The following is a 15,737-nucleotide window of genomic DNA, read 5'->3' on the forward strand; positions in this document are numbered from 1 at the left end:
AATTATAAAATTTATACATAAACTTTCATCAAATTTATATATAAATTTTTTTCCCGTCACCCAACTTTATTTCAGTAAAATTTTTTTAATTTTCACTATCCAAACATTAAATTTTTAACCGACCGTACATATCACATCACAACATGCATACATGAAAGTGACAAAAAATAAGTGTTATAGAACATTTATTTTTCATATTCTTACATGCAAATCTAGAATTTAATGTTTTATTGGGATAGCATTGAGTACTAAATTTGTTTTCACAAAAAGAAAGGATACAAAACTGTAATATATTTATAATTTAATCAGGATTCTATTTGTGCAATTAACTCATCCATGGCTACAACTTCACTGAAAAAGAAAAAAAAAAAAACACAATATCATACAAGGAAAGAAAAGGCATGAATTTATGAATCGAAAATCAAAAGAAAATTTAAGGCAATGAATGGTATTTACCGGAGCAGTGCAGTTAATTGATGAGCCTTTGCAAAATCACCTTCCTCACGAGCCTTAAGGATTTGAAACATCAGCGCTAACCGGATTTCACTGTTGGCGGCTTTTTGAATGATTTGGTCAGTTTCACGGCGGAGCTGCTGGCATTCATCGTTGATTGCTTGCAATTTGGCCCCAACTTGCGAATCCCCTTCTTTTATGCTTTCTTGCTCTTTGCTAATCTCTCTCATCTCTCTCTTTATTGCTTTCATCCTTGTCTCCATGGATTTTCTCCCTTTCTTCAAACCATTCAAAAAAAAATTATAATTATCTATACTATTTGTTAAGAAATTATTCGACAGCATTTTATTTTATTTTTGCTTCAAATCCATGCTAATTGCATTCATGAAATCTTTAATTTATCATTCAATTAGAGTTTTGTTTTGATATTTTTATATATTTTTTAATTTTATTATAAACACTTTATTTGAAAATACAAATCTATATTATAAATACGTAAGTTATAGAGTTTCTAATAATTATCATCAATATAATTTGAATAACTGCAATCATAATCGATTGCTAGAATGAATTATCGGATAAGGATGGAATTTAGTACCTTAAAGTTCCTAATTCCTTATCTTTGCTATTAACATAATCTAAATAACTACAACTATAATCAAGTAGCATTACAATGAATTATGAGATATAAATCACATATATAATGGAACTTGATATTGAGACCTTAGAAATTTTGAAACCTCATCATGCAATTAAACTAAAGCCTTATTGATTTAATTTGAAATGTTTTGAGTTAACCAAGTGGAAGAGAGCCAAATTTGCCTAAAGTTGGATTTTATTGAATTTTATTTGTATAATTATATATTTTTCCTAAAATTATGTTTTTATACAACTTGTACACCACCAACAAGAATAAATTATTATCAATACATGTAAGCAATTTATGTGACATCATTGATATTTTATTATCATTTAATAATAAAATTAACAAAAAAAAAAGTGACTGAATTAAAAACGATACATATTTAAAGTAATTAACGAAATATCTTATTTATATATTTATGTGGACAGTGATGCACAAAATAATAAACTACAGAAAATGTCACAATTTTCCTAAAGATAGTAGAAAATATTGGGATATGCACAACAAAACCAATAAAGAAAATTGAAACGAAAATGATGTTGTTATTATGCTAAAAATATAATTAATCAAAGTCCGTAATAATTGCACATAAAATTTAATTATTTAATAACTCAAAGCTTTAACTTTAGCCGATAATACCAATAATAATCAAGATTTAAAAAAAAAAATTTTGAGTACTTTACCTTAGGCATATTTACTTTCCTCCTTGGGTGCAAAATGGTTTTCCTCCTTGGGTAGAAAGTGAACTCTACTTTGATTCCGAACATTGAATGGGAAAATAAAAATCAAACACCACAACGCTATGTTTATTTCCCACATAACCTGGCATTTGCTTATATAGAGCATGCAGCATGCGGCATGCGGATTAGGCGAGGGTTGGAAAACGTCAACCTCACACTCCCACAAAACTATAATTAATGCTTAGTATATTAATTAGACTTTTCTCCACGTTAAGTTGATGGTGATTTTGGGCACAGCCTGGAACTTTGTTTTTCAGTTTCCCGATAATATTAAAAATATTATTTTCTGTAAAGCACAGCCTGGAACTTTGTTTCTCAGTCTCCTGATAAAATTACAAATTATTTTCTGTAAAATTATACTTTCATCTTCAAAAATGATTTTTTTTTAATTTTTAACCAGTTACGAAATTATAAGTGAATGCAACATCACAAAAAAAAAATTATAATTCAATTCTAACCCTTTAAAAATACTTCTAGATTTATTGCTGCATGTTAGAGTTTATAATTTAATTCACATGTATTAAGTTACACTGAGACAAATTTGAGCTAACATTTAATGTAGGGGTGAATTCAACAATTTTCTAAGGGAAGCCGGAATTGAATTAAATTTTTTTATGATGTTAAAGTATAATTTTATCTTATATTTAGTTATGATTTCATCACTTTTGAAGAGACTAAATAAAATATTTTTTTATATTTATTAAGGAATTAAAAGACAATTCTTCTATTTGGCCCCTGCCCCCCTAAATTTGCCCTTGCTAACATGTTTAAGAAAAAAAAGCCCTCACGACTAAGACCGAATAAGAAAAATCAAAAATTGATTCGAACCAAGAAGTTTTGATGATTTATGGAATGCATTATTAATTTGAACTAAACCAAATACTATTTTATTATTTAATTTATAATTAATTTTATTTTTATGATTTAAAAAAAATTTAATATTTAATATAGAGAAGATAACTTAAAGGTTCCATTCAATTTTTCTTTGTTTTGTCAAAATAAACCCAAAAATTCAAAATTATTTAATCATACAATATTGATATTTTGAGGATTCAATTAAAAATATTTTGAAATTTAAGAATCAATTTAAAATTCAAGCAATAGTTTAAAGTCATTTGATAAATTAACCTTTTACTTGTCATTTTAAAAGATAAATTATTTTAACAGATATTGTGAGCAGATTTTATTTTCTTTGCTTCTTTAATAAGCTAAAGGAATTAGCTCTTTTCTTATAGACTTTTCCAATTACTCTGTTTTTTCTTTTTAATTTCCTCTACACTTTCAATAATTCCTTTACTTTTACTCAGTCTTCCAAATAATTCCACAAAATTATACTTATTTATAAAAATATAAATCAAAAAAGACTGCAAGTTAGTTCAATGAATCATTTTCTTTCAATAATTTTTTTTAAAAACCGATAACAAAATTGATTGGACAGTTTATGGAATACAAGTTTAAAATTCATAATTATTCAAACTAAACTAAATTTTATATTTATTTAATATATATTTAATTTTAATTTTTGATATAAAAATAAATTTGTTGTATTTAAAATAGTGAAAATAATTTCAAGTTCTTGAAAATTTATTGTTTTTAAATATTTATGGAAAAATTTAGAGATTTTGTCGAATAAAACTCGTTTTATCAAAATAAGTCTGAAAATCCAAAACCAAAAATTAATATGAAAAAATTCAGAATCGAATTGAGCCAAACTGAATTATGATAGATGGTTTAAAAAATTTAACTGAACTGAATCAAATATCACCCCCTAATTCTTACATAGATCGGAATATGAGCATCTGTTGGAATGAAATCTAAAAATAATATGGATTCATCGGCCGATCTGAGTCTCAATCAATAAAAATGTAGAAAGAAACAAAAAGAAAAAAGGAAATTTGAAGAAAAAAAATGGAGATAGGAAATTAGTGCTTAGAAAATGCAAATAGTAGTTTATATATATAGTCATTACGTTCATGTAAAAAGAAAAGTTTTCAAAACTAGACCGGTGATCATACTAATCAAGTTATCAGTTTTTCATTTCAACCGGTTTAATCGGTCTATCCGATTCGATTAAATAAATTATAAAAAATTTAAAAAATAAAAAATATTAAAAATCCGGGTCAACCATTTGGTTCAACTAGTTTTATTTTGCCTGATTCAACAGGACAGTACCAGTTCCCAAGTCAACAAGTCAATGCCTTTCTCTGGACTTAAACCCCAGTTAGAACCTAGTCCAACCAATCAATCCGGTCCTATTCAAACAACTTTGGTTAAAAGTGTTCATGAGTTGGATTAAACAGTGACTAGATTTTTTCAAATAAAAGGTTCGAGTTAAGATCTGATTTGATCCATTCAAGCAAAGGCGAAGCTAGCAATTCATTATTGAGGGGTCAAAATAAAATTTATAGGTTTGGAGGGTCAAAACCAAAAACATTATTTAAAAAAAGCTTAATTTTAATACTTCAAAATTAAAATGAACTAAAATGGATATTATACACCTTAGGTAAGAGGTGGTCAAGACGATCGCCTATCTAATTACGCCCTTGTGTTTAAGTAATTTATTTTATTGTTTAAAATATATGATTTTATTTTAATATTTGTATATTCTATAATTAAATTAAAATTCTTTTTAAAAATTTATTTAATTTAAATTTGATCAAAATTAGACCGACTGAGAATAAAGAAAAATTTCAAGCTCGAATCAAGCTAGTTTGGGTAGACACCAACTGATGTATCACGTTACCAACTAAAAATACAACAAAGGTAAGTGTACCTATCGATAAATAGTATAGCTACAGTGAGACGAGATATCGTATCCATGAGGACTAAAAGTACTAGTAATTACCGTTTTCTTATTATTTAGCTGACAAATTGGAGTGATTGGTTTAAACTAAAATTACTAAATTAGTTTAACTAAAGAACTCAACAGAAAATAAATCAAGAAAATAATTGAATAATAACCAATGAGAGAAATAATACTTAATAAAGAATCCACCTAGACTTCATCTATTAGTAAGAATATGAATTAAACAAATTATTCACTTGGCATCTTGGTACGTAGAAATCCCTAAATTATGCTAATATTTTTTTAGAGAATAAGAGCAACTGATTCTAGGTTGATTAACTAAAATTTCTTTCTAATTAAAACTCCTATTGACACATGAACTCGATCTATTGATTCCCCTATTAGATTTAACTCTAATCTAGTAAATTTATGTCGTCCGATTTCTAGAATTGCATGCAACTCTACTCAATTATGCTAGATCTACTCTTAAACAGAGACTTTTTCTCCTTTAATTTAAGCACATTAAACATAAATTAATATCTCAGAAATATTAAAACAAGAGATAAGCATACATAACTGAGAACAAGAATCAAGTATTTATTGCATAAAATAAAAATCAAATAATATAATTCATCATAGGGTTCATCTTCCCTAGGTATCTAGGGAATTAGTTCATAATTGTAAATAAAAACATCTTAAAGACAAAATATCCATAAGAAATAAAGAAACTCATAAAAACTTCAAAAGAAATTAAAAGAAGGCATTCAATCTTGATGGAAATCTGCTTCAGAGTTGGCTCCAATGGTGTTCTTCGAGTTGTTTTTTCAATATTCTCTGATTGCCTCTGATTCTCTTTTTCTATTTGGTATTTATAAACTTTAGAATTCTCAGAAAGCCAAAAAAATTACGTTTTTCCTCGTGTTTGGGATGCGAGTCGCAAAATTGACATGATTTGGCACATGGCCGTGTGTTTAGCCAGTGTGACTCATACGGCCGTGTGTCCAGCCCGTGTGGCTCCTGAAATCTGCTCTATTTGTTCGATTTTCACTCGTTTTTCGTTCTTTTTGCTCTTCAATGCTCTCCTAAATATAGAAACATGAATTTAAAGGATTAATAACATAAAATTCACCAATTACTTTTATCACTTACCACTACCAAAGTTTTAGGATGATGTTTTTTATTTTATATTTTTATATGGAATCAATAAATACACATGTAATGAGATTTTAACTTATATCATGATTTTAAACTTTCAATTTTATTATTATATCCAGAATAGGCATAAACTTTTAATATATATATAATTTTTTGTGGTACGGTGATTTGAAGGTTATTATTTACTTGGGTTTTTCTTTACACTTCTTTCTTTAGGTGGCTTTGGTCAGAGGTTCATTGCTTCATTGCTTGGACTCTCAGACTTGGGTTAAGGCTATCGTGATTCTTGTAAAACAAAAGTGAAACAAAGAGCGCTTTAGTTTGTAGTTCCGGATGCTTTAATCAATAAAAGGTTTCGACTTGGGTTAAGGCTATCTTTCACCCTTGTTTAGATCTGCTGTAGCAAACCGGGCCTAAATGGCAACGTCATTTTATAAATTCTATAACCTCTATAGTGTTAGAATTAAGTGACCCAAATTCTTATTTAAATAAAATACGATGGAAAATAAAATAAAAGTAAAATCCATATAGAACTAGACTTCTTTTATTTTATTTTAGAATAAGGTTTTTAAACCTTATTAAACTCCATCTATTTTATATTGATTAGGATAAGGTGTTTCAATCCTACTAGAATATGGCTTTGCAAGCCTATAAATAGACATAGTCTATTCCTCTTGTATGTGAGTAAAAATTTTTCGACATAGTGAATTTTCTTCTCCTCCGCCTGTGGTTTTTTTTCCGAAAGGGTTTCCACGTAAAATTTATGTGTTCTTTATTTTTATTTATTTTATTCTATTTTATTTTTCACAAATTGGTATCCGAGCTTAGGGTTATTCATCTCGATCACGGTAATGGCGTCTTTGAAGTATGAAATTCACTGTTGGATCACAACACCGATTTGCGTTGTGGCAAATTAAGATGCAAGCGCTTCTTGCACAGATGGATCTAGAGGATGCCCCGCTAGGATAGATAAGATGCCTTCGACATTAACAGATGAAGAGAAGAAGCGTAAGGATCGAAAGGCATTAACACAATTACATCGCATTTGTCCAACGAAATTTTGCGGGATGTGATGAAAGAGAAAACCGCATTGCATTATGGAAGAGGCTAGAACAAATATGTATGTCGAAAACTCTAACAAGCAAGTTGCATATGAAGCGGCGTCTTTATGCTCATCGTTTGGAGGAAGGTGCGTCGTACACTAACACTTAAAAGTGTTTAAAGAAATTCTCTCAAACTTGGAGGCCATGGAGGTTCAAGATGATAAGGAAGATCTAGGGTTGATTCTACTTTGTTCGTTGCCCCGCCTTATTCAACCTTTAGAGACACGATTTTATATAGCCGCGAGTCTCTCACAGTTGATGAGGTTTATGATTCTTTAACCTCGTATGATAAGATGAAGCATCTTGTGGTTAAACCCAACTCTCGGAAGAGGGTCTCATTGTTCGTGGGAGACAAGACCGAATGTTGATGATGATCGTGGTAGAACACGTGAACGGAATCCTCGTGGTAAATCTAAGGGTAGATCGAAATCTTCAAACAGAGGTAAAACTTGCAACTTCGCAAGAAGAAAGGGCACATTAAATCTGAGTGCTATAAGCTACAAAATAAGATTAAAAGGAGGCTGCGAATCAAAAGGGAAAACAACGGAAAATTCGGTGAAGTTGATGTTGTAGAAGACTACAGCGATGGTGAACTTCTAGTTGCTTCATCAATGATTCTAAAGTAAGCGAGTGGATACTTGATTCAGCTGCACCTTCCACATGAGTCCCAATCGGGATTGGTTTACAACTTATGAAACAAGATTCGAAGGTGTTGTTTTGATGGGAAATAATGCTTCATGTAAAATCGCGGTGTTGGAACAATTAAAGTTAAGATGTTTGATGGAGTTGTCGAACACTTAGTGACGTGCGGCATGTTCCGAATTGAAAAGAAATTTAATTTCGTTGAGTACTCTTGATTCAAAAGGCAGATACATAGCTGAAAGTGGGGTTTTAAAGATTTCCAAAGGGTCCTTGTTGTGATGAAAGGGCAAAGAAAGATTGCCAAGTTATATGTTTTTGTGGTTTTATCATTATCGGTGATGCAATTGCCGCTTCCTCTTCCTTGTCGATGATGATATTACTAAACTTTGGCATATGCGCCTAGGGCATATGAGTGAGAATGGCATGGCGAATTAAGCAAAGAGGACTTCTTAATGGGCAAGGAATTTGCAAACTGAATTTCGTGAGCACTGTGTGTTTTGGGAAGCAAAAGAGAGTTCGATTCACTAGAGGAATCCATAACACGAAGGAAACGTTGGAGTATATCCATTCGATCGTGGGGCCGCCCGAGTGCCTTCGAGAGGTGGAGCTAATTATATGCTAACCTTTATTGATGATTTTTCCGAAAAGTTTGGGCGTTCTTCCGAAGCGTAAAAGCGATGTGTTTTCCACATTTAAGTCTTGGAAAATTATGATTGAAAAACAGACGGAAAAGCAGATAAAATACCTCCGCATGCATAATGGCTTAGAGTTCGCTCGATGAGTTTAATAGATTGTGCAAGTCGAAGGATCATGAGACACTTGACGTTCGTCATACTCCACAAAGAAAGCGGCGTTGCGAAGCGAATGAACAGAACGATCATGGAGAAGGTTCGATGTATGTTGTCAAATGCCAACTTACCGAAGTCATTTTGGCGATGCGACCTCATCTGCATGTTTTTGATCAACCGATCTCCATCCGCTGCCATTGAGAAAAGACTCCACAAGAGGTATGGTCCGTAATCCGCTAATTATTTCGATTTAAAGATTTTTGGGTGTCCTGCGATGCTCATGTTGATAATGGAAAATTGGAACCGAGATCCATTAAATGCGTTTTCTTGGTTATAAAGTGGTGTAAAAGGCTATAAGTTATGGTGTCCTGAAAATAGAAAAGTTGTGATTAGCAGAGATGTTGTTTTTGATGAAACCGCTATGCTACCTAACTTATCTCTTAAAGACTCTTCCAATAAAGAAAACCAAAAGCGGTGGAGCATCGTTAATACTGAATCAACTCCTCAAGCCAAGACAAAATTGAGAATAGAGTTGCTTCTTCACCGCAATACTCTATCGCCAAAACAGGACAAGAAGAGAAATTAAACCTCCAAAGAAGTATGCCGAGGTTGATCTAGTTGCTTATGCTTTAAATGTGGTGAAGATATAGATGCGAATCAAGAGCCATTTAATTATTTCGAGGCGATTAGTGTGAAGACTCGTAAAAGTGGATGTTTGCTATGCAAGAGGAGATGGAATCACTCCACAAAAAAGTAACATGGGATCTTGTAAAACTTCCTAAAGGTAAAAAGGCTGTTCATTGTAAATGGGTGTTTAAAAGAAAGAAGGGACTCGTGAGTTGAAGAACCCGGATATAAAGCAAGGCTTGTTGCAAAGGGTTACTGATCAAATTCCGAGTGGACTTTACAGATGTGTTCTCTCCAGTTGTTAAGCATAGTTCGATTCGAGCTTTGCTTGGTATTGTTGCCATGCATGATTTGGAGCTTGAGCGTTAGATGTAAAACGCATTTTGCATGGAGAACTTGAGAAAGATATTTACATGCAACAACCGGAGGGTTTTATAGTCTCGAAAAAGAGGACTATGTTTGCTTGCTGAAAAAGTCCCTTTACGGTTTGAAACGATCACCAAGACAAGGGTACAAGAGGTTTGATTCCTTTATGACTTCTCATGATTTCAAAAGAAGTAGTTTTGACATTGTGTCTACTTTAAGAAAAACAGTGATGGTTCTTTTGTGTATCTACTTCTTTATGTTGATGACATGTTGATAGCAAAGAAAAGATAAAGAGAGATAAGAAAGGTTAAAGCCCAACTAAGTGAAGAATTTGAGATGAAAGATTTAGGACCAGCAAAGAAGATACTTGGTATAGAGATTCTCGAGATAGAAAAGCAAGTAAATTGTACCTAAGTCGGAAGGGTACATTGAGAAAGTTCTTTGAGTTCAATATGCAGAGTGCTAAGCTCGTTAGTACTCCTTTAGCTGCACATTTCAGACTTTCATCGGCCTTATCTCCTCAATCGATAATGAGATTGAGTACATGTCACATGTTCCATACTCTAGTGCAGAGGATCTCTCATGTATGCTATGGTTTGTTCACGCCCGATTTATCATATGCGATCGGTGCGATTAGCGAGATACATGGCGAATCTCGGTAAAGAACACGGAAAGCGATTCAATGGATTTTAAGATACTTACGAGGCACTACTAATGTTTGCTTACAGTTTGGAAGAACTAAAGATGGAGTTATAGGGTATGTTGATGCTGATTTTTTGGAGACCTTGATAGAAGAAGATCTCTCACGAGTTACGTCTTTACAATCGGAGGTTGTGCAATTAGTTGGAAAGCCACTTTGCAAACTACGATCGCTTTGTCTACCATCGAAGTCGAGTACATGGCGATTCATGAGGCTTGTAAAGAAGCTATTTGGTTGAAGGGACTATTTAGTGAACTCAATGAAGACCTTCAAATCAAGACAAGATTTTGTGACAATCAGAGTGCCATCTTTCTTACAAAAGATCAAATGTTTCATGAGAGAACAAAACACATTGATATTCGGTATCATTTTGTTCGTGATATTATTGCTCGTGGTGATATTGTTGTGATCAAAATTAGCACTCATGAAAATCCTGCAGATATGATGACTAAGTCACTTCCTATAACCAAGTTTGAGCATTGCTTAGACTTGGTTGGTGTTCATTGTTGAAGTTAAACCCTTAAGGGTTTTTGGAAGAGGTGAAGAACTTGTTTATTGAAAGTTCGCGATGAAGAACTTGTTCATTGAGAATTTGTGTCAAGGTGGAGATTGTTAGAATTAAGTGACCCAAATTCTTATTTAAATAAAATACGATGGAAAATAAAATAAAAGTAAAATCCATATAGAACTAGACTTCTTTTATTTTATTTTAGAATAAGGTTTTAAACCTCATTAAACTCCATCTATTTTATATTGATTAGGATAAGGTGTTTCAATCCTACTAGAATATGGCTTTGCAAGCCTATAAATAGACATAGTCTATTCCTCTTGTATGTGAGTAAAAATTTTTCGACATAGTGAATTTTCTTCTCCTCTGCCCGTGGTTTTTTTCCCGAAAGGGTTTCCACGTAAAATTTATGTGTTCTTTATTTTTATTTATTTTATTCTATTTTATTTTTCACATATAGCTTTTAGCTTTAAGTTGAAACATTGATAATCACTCCATGTTGGTTTTTTTACAGCTTGCTGGATGGAACTCCGACCGGTTATTCTCTCGATCTTTTTTAAACCACTCGAGACAACTGCTTGACTTCCTCTTTCGATAGACGGTAAGGATGGCTCAGCCGATGTCCACCGTCAGCTACGAGTGTAGTTCCCATTCACAAATTTAACTTCAAGATTCACATAAGCAATGAATTACCAATTCAACAATATAAACCAGGAAAGATGAAACCTCGGATTTGACCCTATTTTGTAGAACGGGATCAATATATGTAACTCACCAGCATCTGAAACAAGGTAAGGTAGATAGCTGACATAGCAATATCCCATTTGTCCCCTATTTTATAGGAAGGCAAGTGCTCTCGAGCCTTGATGTTAATTTCGTCGGGTGCTAGTTTACTTAAGCCGGGTGTACCGGCTGTAGGGCCAGGAGCAATACCATTGACCCGGATATCGTAGTCAGTTCCCCACTCGAGTGCTTAGTAATGCTATCAACAGCTGCCTGACATAAAGAAACACTGCAAATAAGCATAAGTCGAGAATGGGGCCGTGGTTGCGGAGATACCGGAGGATGAAATTTATGCGATAAACCTTGGCTGCAGAGACGTGTATTTGGTACCAAGAAGCTGTATTATGTAAAGTAGCACTGATATTCAAGATTGATCAGACACTCGGTGAGTTCCTTCCACATCCTCCCTTTTTGAGATACTCGAGTGCTTCGCGGCACATTGTGAACGTACCAACAGAATCGATATCCATAACTGCATTTAGGAAAAGAAAATGTGCAAAAGCTTCAAAATGCTATTGTACTTACGGTCAAAGATCAGTGCCTAGCTTAAATGTTGCTCTCTCATTGATAGATTAAAGATCAGACGATACTGTGTATGCTGCAAATCGTGTTGGGAAGGCAGAAAGTAACTGTTCGAAACCCGTTAGTGGACAAATCTTCAGCAGGCACAAGAAAGTTGCCGGCAGCAGCATTCACGAGTTACGCCTTGTAAAGAGTTCCTTTATGTGAAACATGGAGGCCAGAGTTACGGTTTCGATGTAGATTTTAAATCAGTGGAAAGTGTATTTAGAAAATTGCAGAATTTTGGTGTTATTTAAAACTAATTAATAGCTAAAACATTGTAAATTTAAAAGCTCTTTTTGTTTTGTGATTCTATTGGGTACCTCTGGTTAGGATGGCAAATGCTGAGGCCATTTTTTTCGAAAGGTGAACATGGAGCTATTCGAGTATTAGCTTTAAAAGGATAAAAATGTAATAAATCTTAAAATATTTTAATAAAATATTAATATATTATTCTTTTATATTCGTAGTTTAAACACACATTGAAATTATTAAAATAATTAATAATCGGAACAATCAATTGGAGTGGTAAGTGTGAGAGTTGATTTTATCCAACACCATAAATTAATTGACTAGCGACCAATTAAATCGAGTAGTTAAATTAAATTTTATAATTTTTTCTTAAATAATTTAATTGATTTGAATTGTTTTGAGTTTTTTTCAAAATGATTAAATTTATACGAGAGTAAATATCAAAATAATTAAATGTTTTTTAATTTTGTCAATATCATTGGATGATACTTTTATTTTAATCACTTAAGCTTTAAATCTCTAATAGCATGGCGATTCATTATATATATTACATCATGCATATATTTTCATTTTAAAATGAAAGTGATCTAAATAAGTATTACGGAACAAATATTTTACGTAATTTGTTGGGATAACATTGTGTAGTAAATTTATTTTTACAAAAAAAATTATACAAAACCTGTAATATTATAATCTTACAGTCCACACAAAAATGTTTTAAAATTTAAATATTAATTTAAAATAAGGATTATAGTTTATGAATATATGTTATAATTACCTTATATCGTATTAATAAAAGCAATCAAATAGTATAAATATTTTCAAATTTGGGTCTTCCAATTAACCCCTGGCTACTATCTCACTGCAAAGAAACAAAAAACAGTATCATATAAGGGAAAGAAAAGGCATGAATTGATGAATCGAAAATGAAAAGAAAATTGAAGGCAATGAATGGTATTTACCGAAGGAGTGCAGTTAATTGATGAGCCTTTGCAAAATCACATTCCTCACGAGCTTTAAGGATATTGAACATTAGGGCTAACCGGATTTGAGTGGTGGCGGTTTGTTGAATAATTCGATTAGTTTCACGGCGGAGCTGCTCGCATTCATAGTTGATTGCTTGCAATTTGGCCCCAACTTGCCTTTGCCCTTCTTTTATGCTTTTTTGCTCTTTACTCACCACTTTTAACTCTGTTTTCAACTTATTCAGCCTTTTCCTCATGGATTTTCTCCCTTGATTCAAACCCTTCAAAAAATAAATTATTTTTATCTATAATATTTATTAAGTCTTTTGCTGAATTGATATCATGATCCAACCGGACACTAACTCAAGTCAGGAAATTATTCGAAAGCATTTTAGTTTTTTTTTCTTAAAATACCATTAAAATATACATATGGTGGGATATAAATCCATGTCAAATGACTTCATAAAATCTTTAATTTACGATTCAACTAAGGTCTTTGACATTTTAACTTTACCATTTTAATTAAAACTCGATTTATTTTTAGATAATAACATAAACACAATAACCCAACACGTTGAATATGTGGCTAACACTTAAGTGGAACAATAGTTAAAATTCGAGTCAGACATCTAGATAACATGACTTTAAATTCTATCATCTCACACTTATCCATTTCAAACCAATACAGAGTATATATCTGAATTAAAACACACACACATGACAATTGTATCATAGCCCACGTAAGTATAAACTCATAACAATTGCACAAGATAATACTTAATTTTTACACGTAAGTCTAAACCCGTAACAGTTGCATAATTGTGTCACAACTTACTTAAGTCTAAACCCGTAACAATTGCACAAGATAAGACTGAATTATTCAATAACTCAAAACCTTCAATTTTAACCGACAATTAATATATTAAAAAGGCAAATGATAAAAGGAAAATTCAAGTTTAGTTTAGGCGTATTTACCTTCCTCCTTTGGTGCAAAAGGAACCATCTTTTGTTTCCCCACATTGAATGAAAAAAAAAACAAAAAAACACCACAAAATAACTTGGAGTCACCCTCAATCAGAAAAGAGACAATGCTATGTTTATTTACCTCTTAACCTGGACTCAGCTTATATATAGTATCTGAGGATTGGAAGAAGTCAACAATGAGAAAACTCAATTCTCGCTCGATCGATCACTGATTAATTACAGTAGTTGTCAATTGTCGCACGCTTGTCTCTATTTATGGTCTACATTTTAAAATTGTACTATTCAAGTTGGCAAACAAAGTAAATTATATGTTAGTCTCGACGTTAAATCAATGGTGATTTTGAAGGGTATAAACTGAAACTTTGTCTTTTGATCTCCTACTAATTAACATTGATATTCGAAAATAATTTTTTTATTTCGAATCCCTTAAATCATAAATTAATATAAAATAAAAGTACACTTTAACATCTAAAAAAATTTATAAATCAAATTTCACCCTTAAAAATATTTCCAAGAAATTCCTTCCAATTTTTTTTTTTCTTTGCTTCTTTAATGGGGTAGAAATTGCTCGTTTCTTATAGACCGGGGGAAAACTCTGTTTCTTCTTTTTAATTTCACCTTTGACTTTCTATCGTTTAACACCAAATTCCTTTGACTTTTACTCAGTCTTCCTAAAATTTCCACAAAATTAAACTTACTTATAAAATTGTAAATAAACAAAGATTACAAGTTAGTTGAAAGAATTATTTTCTTTCAATAACTTTTTAATTGAAAATAAAATCTATTCGTCTTGAGATGTTTGGAAGGTTTATAAAATACAAGTTTAAAACCCGTGGTTACTTAAAACTAAATAAAATTTTATTTTTTATTTAACATATAATTAATTTTAATTTTTGATATAAAATAAATGTTTTATATTTAAAATAGGAAAAAAATTTAAAAGTTCTTGAAAGTTTATTATTTTTAGAAATATTTATGAAAAAATTTAGAAATTTTGTCAAATAAAACTCATTTTATAAAAAATAAATTAAAATGCCAATAGTAGCTTATATATAATCACCACATTCATGTTAAAAGTAAAGTTTTCAGAACTGGACCGGTGATAATACTAATCAAATCACCAGTTTGTCATTCCAACCGATTCGATTAAATAAATCATTAAAAAATAAAAAAATATATTAAAAATTTAGTCAACCGTTTAGTACAACTAATTTTTTTGCTTGATTCAATCGAAGCGTACCAGTTCCCGAATCAATCGATTTAATGCCTTTCTCTAAATTTGTACTCCAATTAAAATTTAATCCAACCGATTAATCCAATCCTATTCAAATACCTTGCTTAAAAGTAGAGTTTTGTAAGGATTGTTTTGTTACCAATATTTAAGTTTAATAGTCCATGGTTTTGCATCTTGGTATGAGATTTTGAGTAATTTGTTCATTAAGTTGACTCATGACTTTAAATTAATAAACAATTTTCACTTTTTATTCATTATTTTGTTGAAATAATTGCAATTATGTATTTTTCATAGAACTGTTTCATATTTTACATAATTATTTCACGTACAGATTTAAGAAATTCTTTCATGAATTACAAATTATTTAAGACGTCAACGGCGAGAAGTTCGCACCGCCAGAAAACTAATAATTAATGTTCGCTCGATCGCGCACCCATTAATTGGGGTG

At 31.4% G+C, this 15,737-nt stretch overlaps 2 protein-coding genes and 1 pseudogene across 2 annotated transcripts; all 3 read right to left on the reverse strand.

The window, feature by feature from the left end:
* Positions 1 to 158: 158 nt before the first annotated feature.
* Positions 159 to 1,985, reverse strand: LOC108469820 (uncharacterized). Its single transcript, XM_017770876.2, has 3 exons — positions 1,780 to 1,985; positions 457 to 731; positions 159 to 351 (listed from the first exon to the last, which is right to left on the reverse strand). The coding sequence occupies exons 1-3, from the start codon at positions 1,861 to 1,863 to the stop codon at positions 306 to 308; spliced, it is 405 nt and encodes a 134-aa protein (XP_017626365.1). The 5' UTR covers positions 1,864 to 1,985; the 3' UTR covers positions 159 to 305.
* An 8,763-nt stretch (positions 1,986 to 10,748) lies between these two features.
* On the reverse strand, positions 10,749 to 11,989 carry LOC108468479 (peroxisomal 2,4-dienoyl-CoA reductase [(3E)-enoyl-CoA-producing]-like; annotated as a pseudogene).
* Positions 11,990 to 12,774: 785 nt separating this feature from the next.
* Positions 12,775 to 14,307, reverse strand: LOC108469501 (uncharacterized). The gene is made up of 3 exons (XM_017770380.2): positions 14,047 to 14,307; positions 13,069 to 13,352; positions 12,775 to 12,968 (listed from the first exon to the last, which is right to left on the reverse strand). Exons 1-3 carry the CDS (start codon positions 14,089 to 14,091, stop codon positions 12,947 to 12,949), a joined length of 351 nt encoding a protein of 116 aa, XP_017625869.1. The 5' UTR covers positions 14,092 to 14,307; the 3' UTR covers positions 12,775 to 12,946.
* Positions 14,308 to 15,737: the final 1,430 nt, after the last annotated feature.

The sequence above is a fragment of the Gossypium arboreum genome, chromosome 8, assembly GCF_025698485.1.
Source record: "Gossypium arboreum isolate Shixiya-1 chromosome 8, ASM2569848v2, whole genome shotgun sequence".
In the NCBI taxonomy this organism is placed as follows: domain Eukaryota; kingdom Viridiplantae; phylum Streptophyta; class Magnoliopsida; order Malvales; family Malvaceae; genus Gossypium; species Gossypium arboreum.

Excerpts from the sequence above, each read along its gene's own strand:
- LOC108469820 (XM_017770876.2), bottom strand. The coding sequence starts at position 1,863 with ATGTTCGGAATCAAAGTAGAGTTCACTTTCTACCCAAGGAGGAAAACC. Across the intron at positions 732-1,779 it reads GGAAAGTAAATATGCCTAAG|AAAGGGAGAAAATCCATGGA; the intron begins GTAAAGTACTCA and ends AATGGTTTGAAG. Across the intron at positions 352-456 it reads CAATTAACTGCACTGCTCCG|TGAAGTTGTAGCCATGGATG; the intron begins GTAAATACCATT and ends TTTCTTTTTCAG.
- LOC108469501 (XM_017770380.2), bottom strand. The coding sequence starts at position 14,091 with ATGTGGGGAAACAAAAGATGGTTCCTTTTGCACCAAAGGAGGAAG. Across the intron at positions 13,353-14,046 it reads TTTTGCACCAAAGGAGGAAG|GGTTTGAATCAAGGGAGAAA; the intron begins GTAAATACGCCT and ends TATTTTTTGAAG. Across the intron at positions 12,969-13,068 it reads CAATTAACTGCACTCCTTCG|TGAGATAGTAGCCAGGGGTT; the intron begins GTAAATACCATT and ends GTTTCTTTGCAG.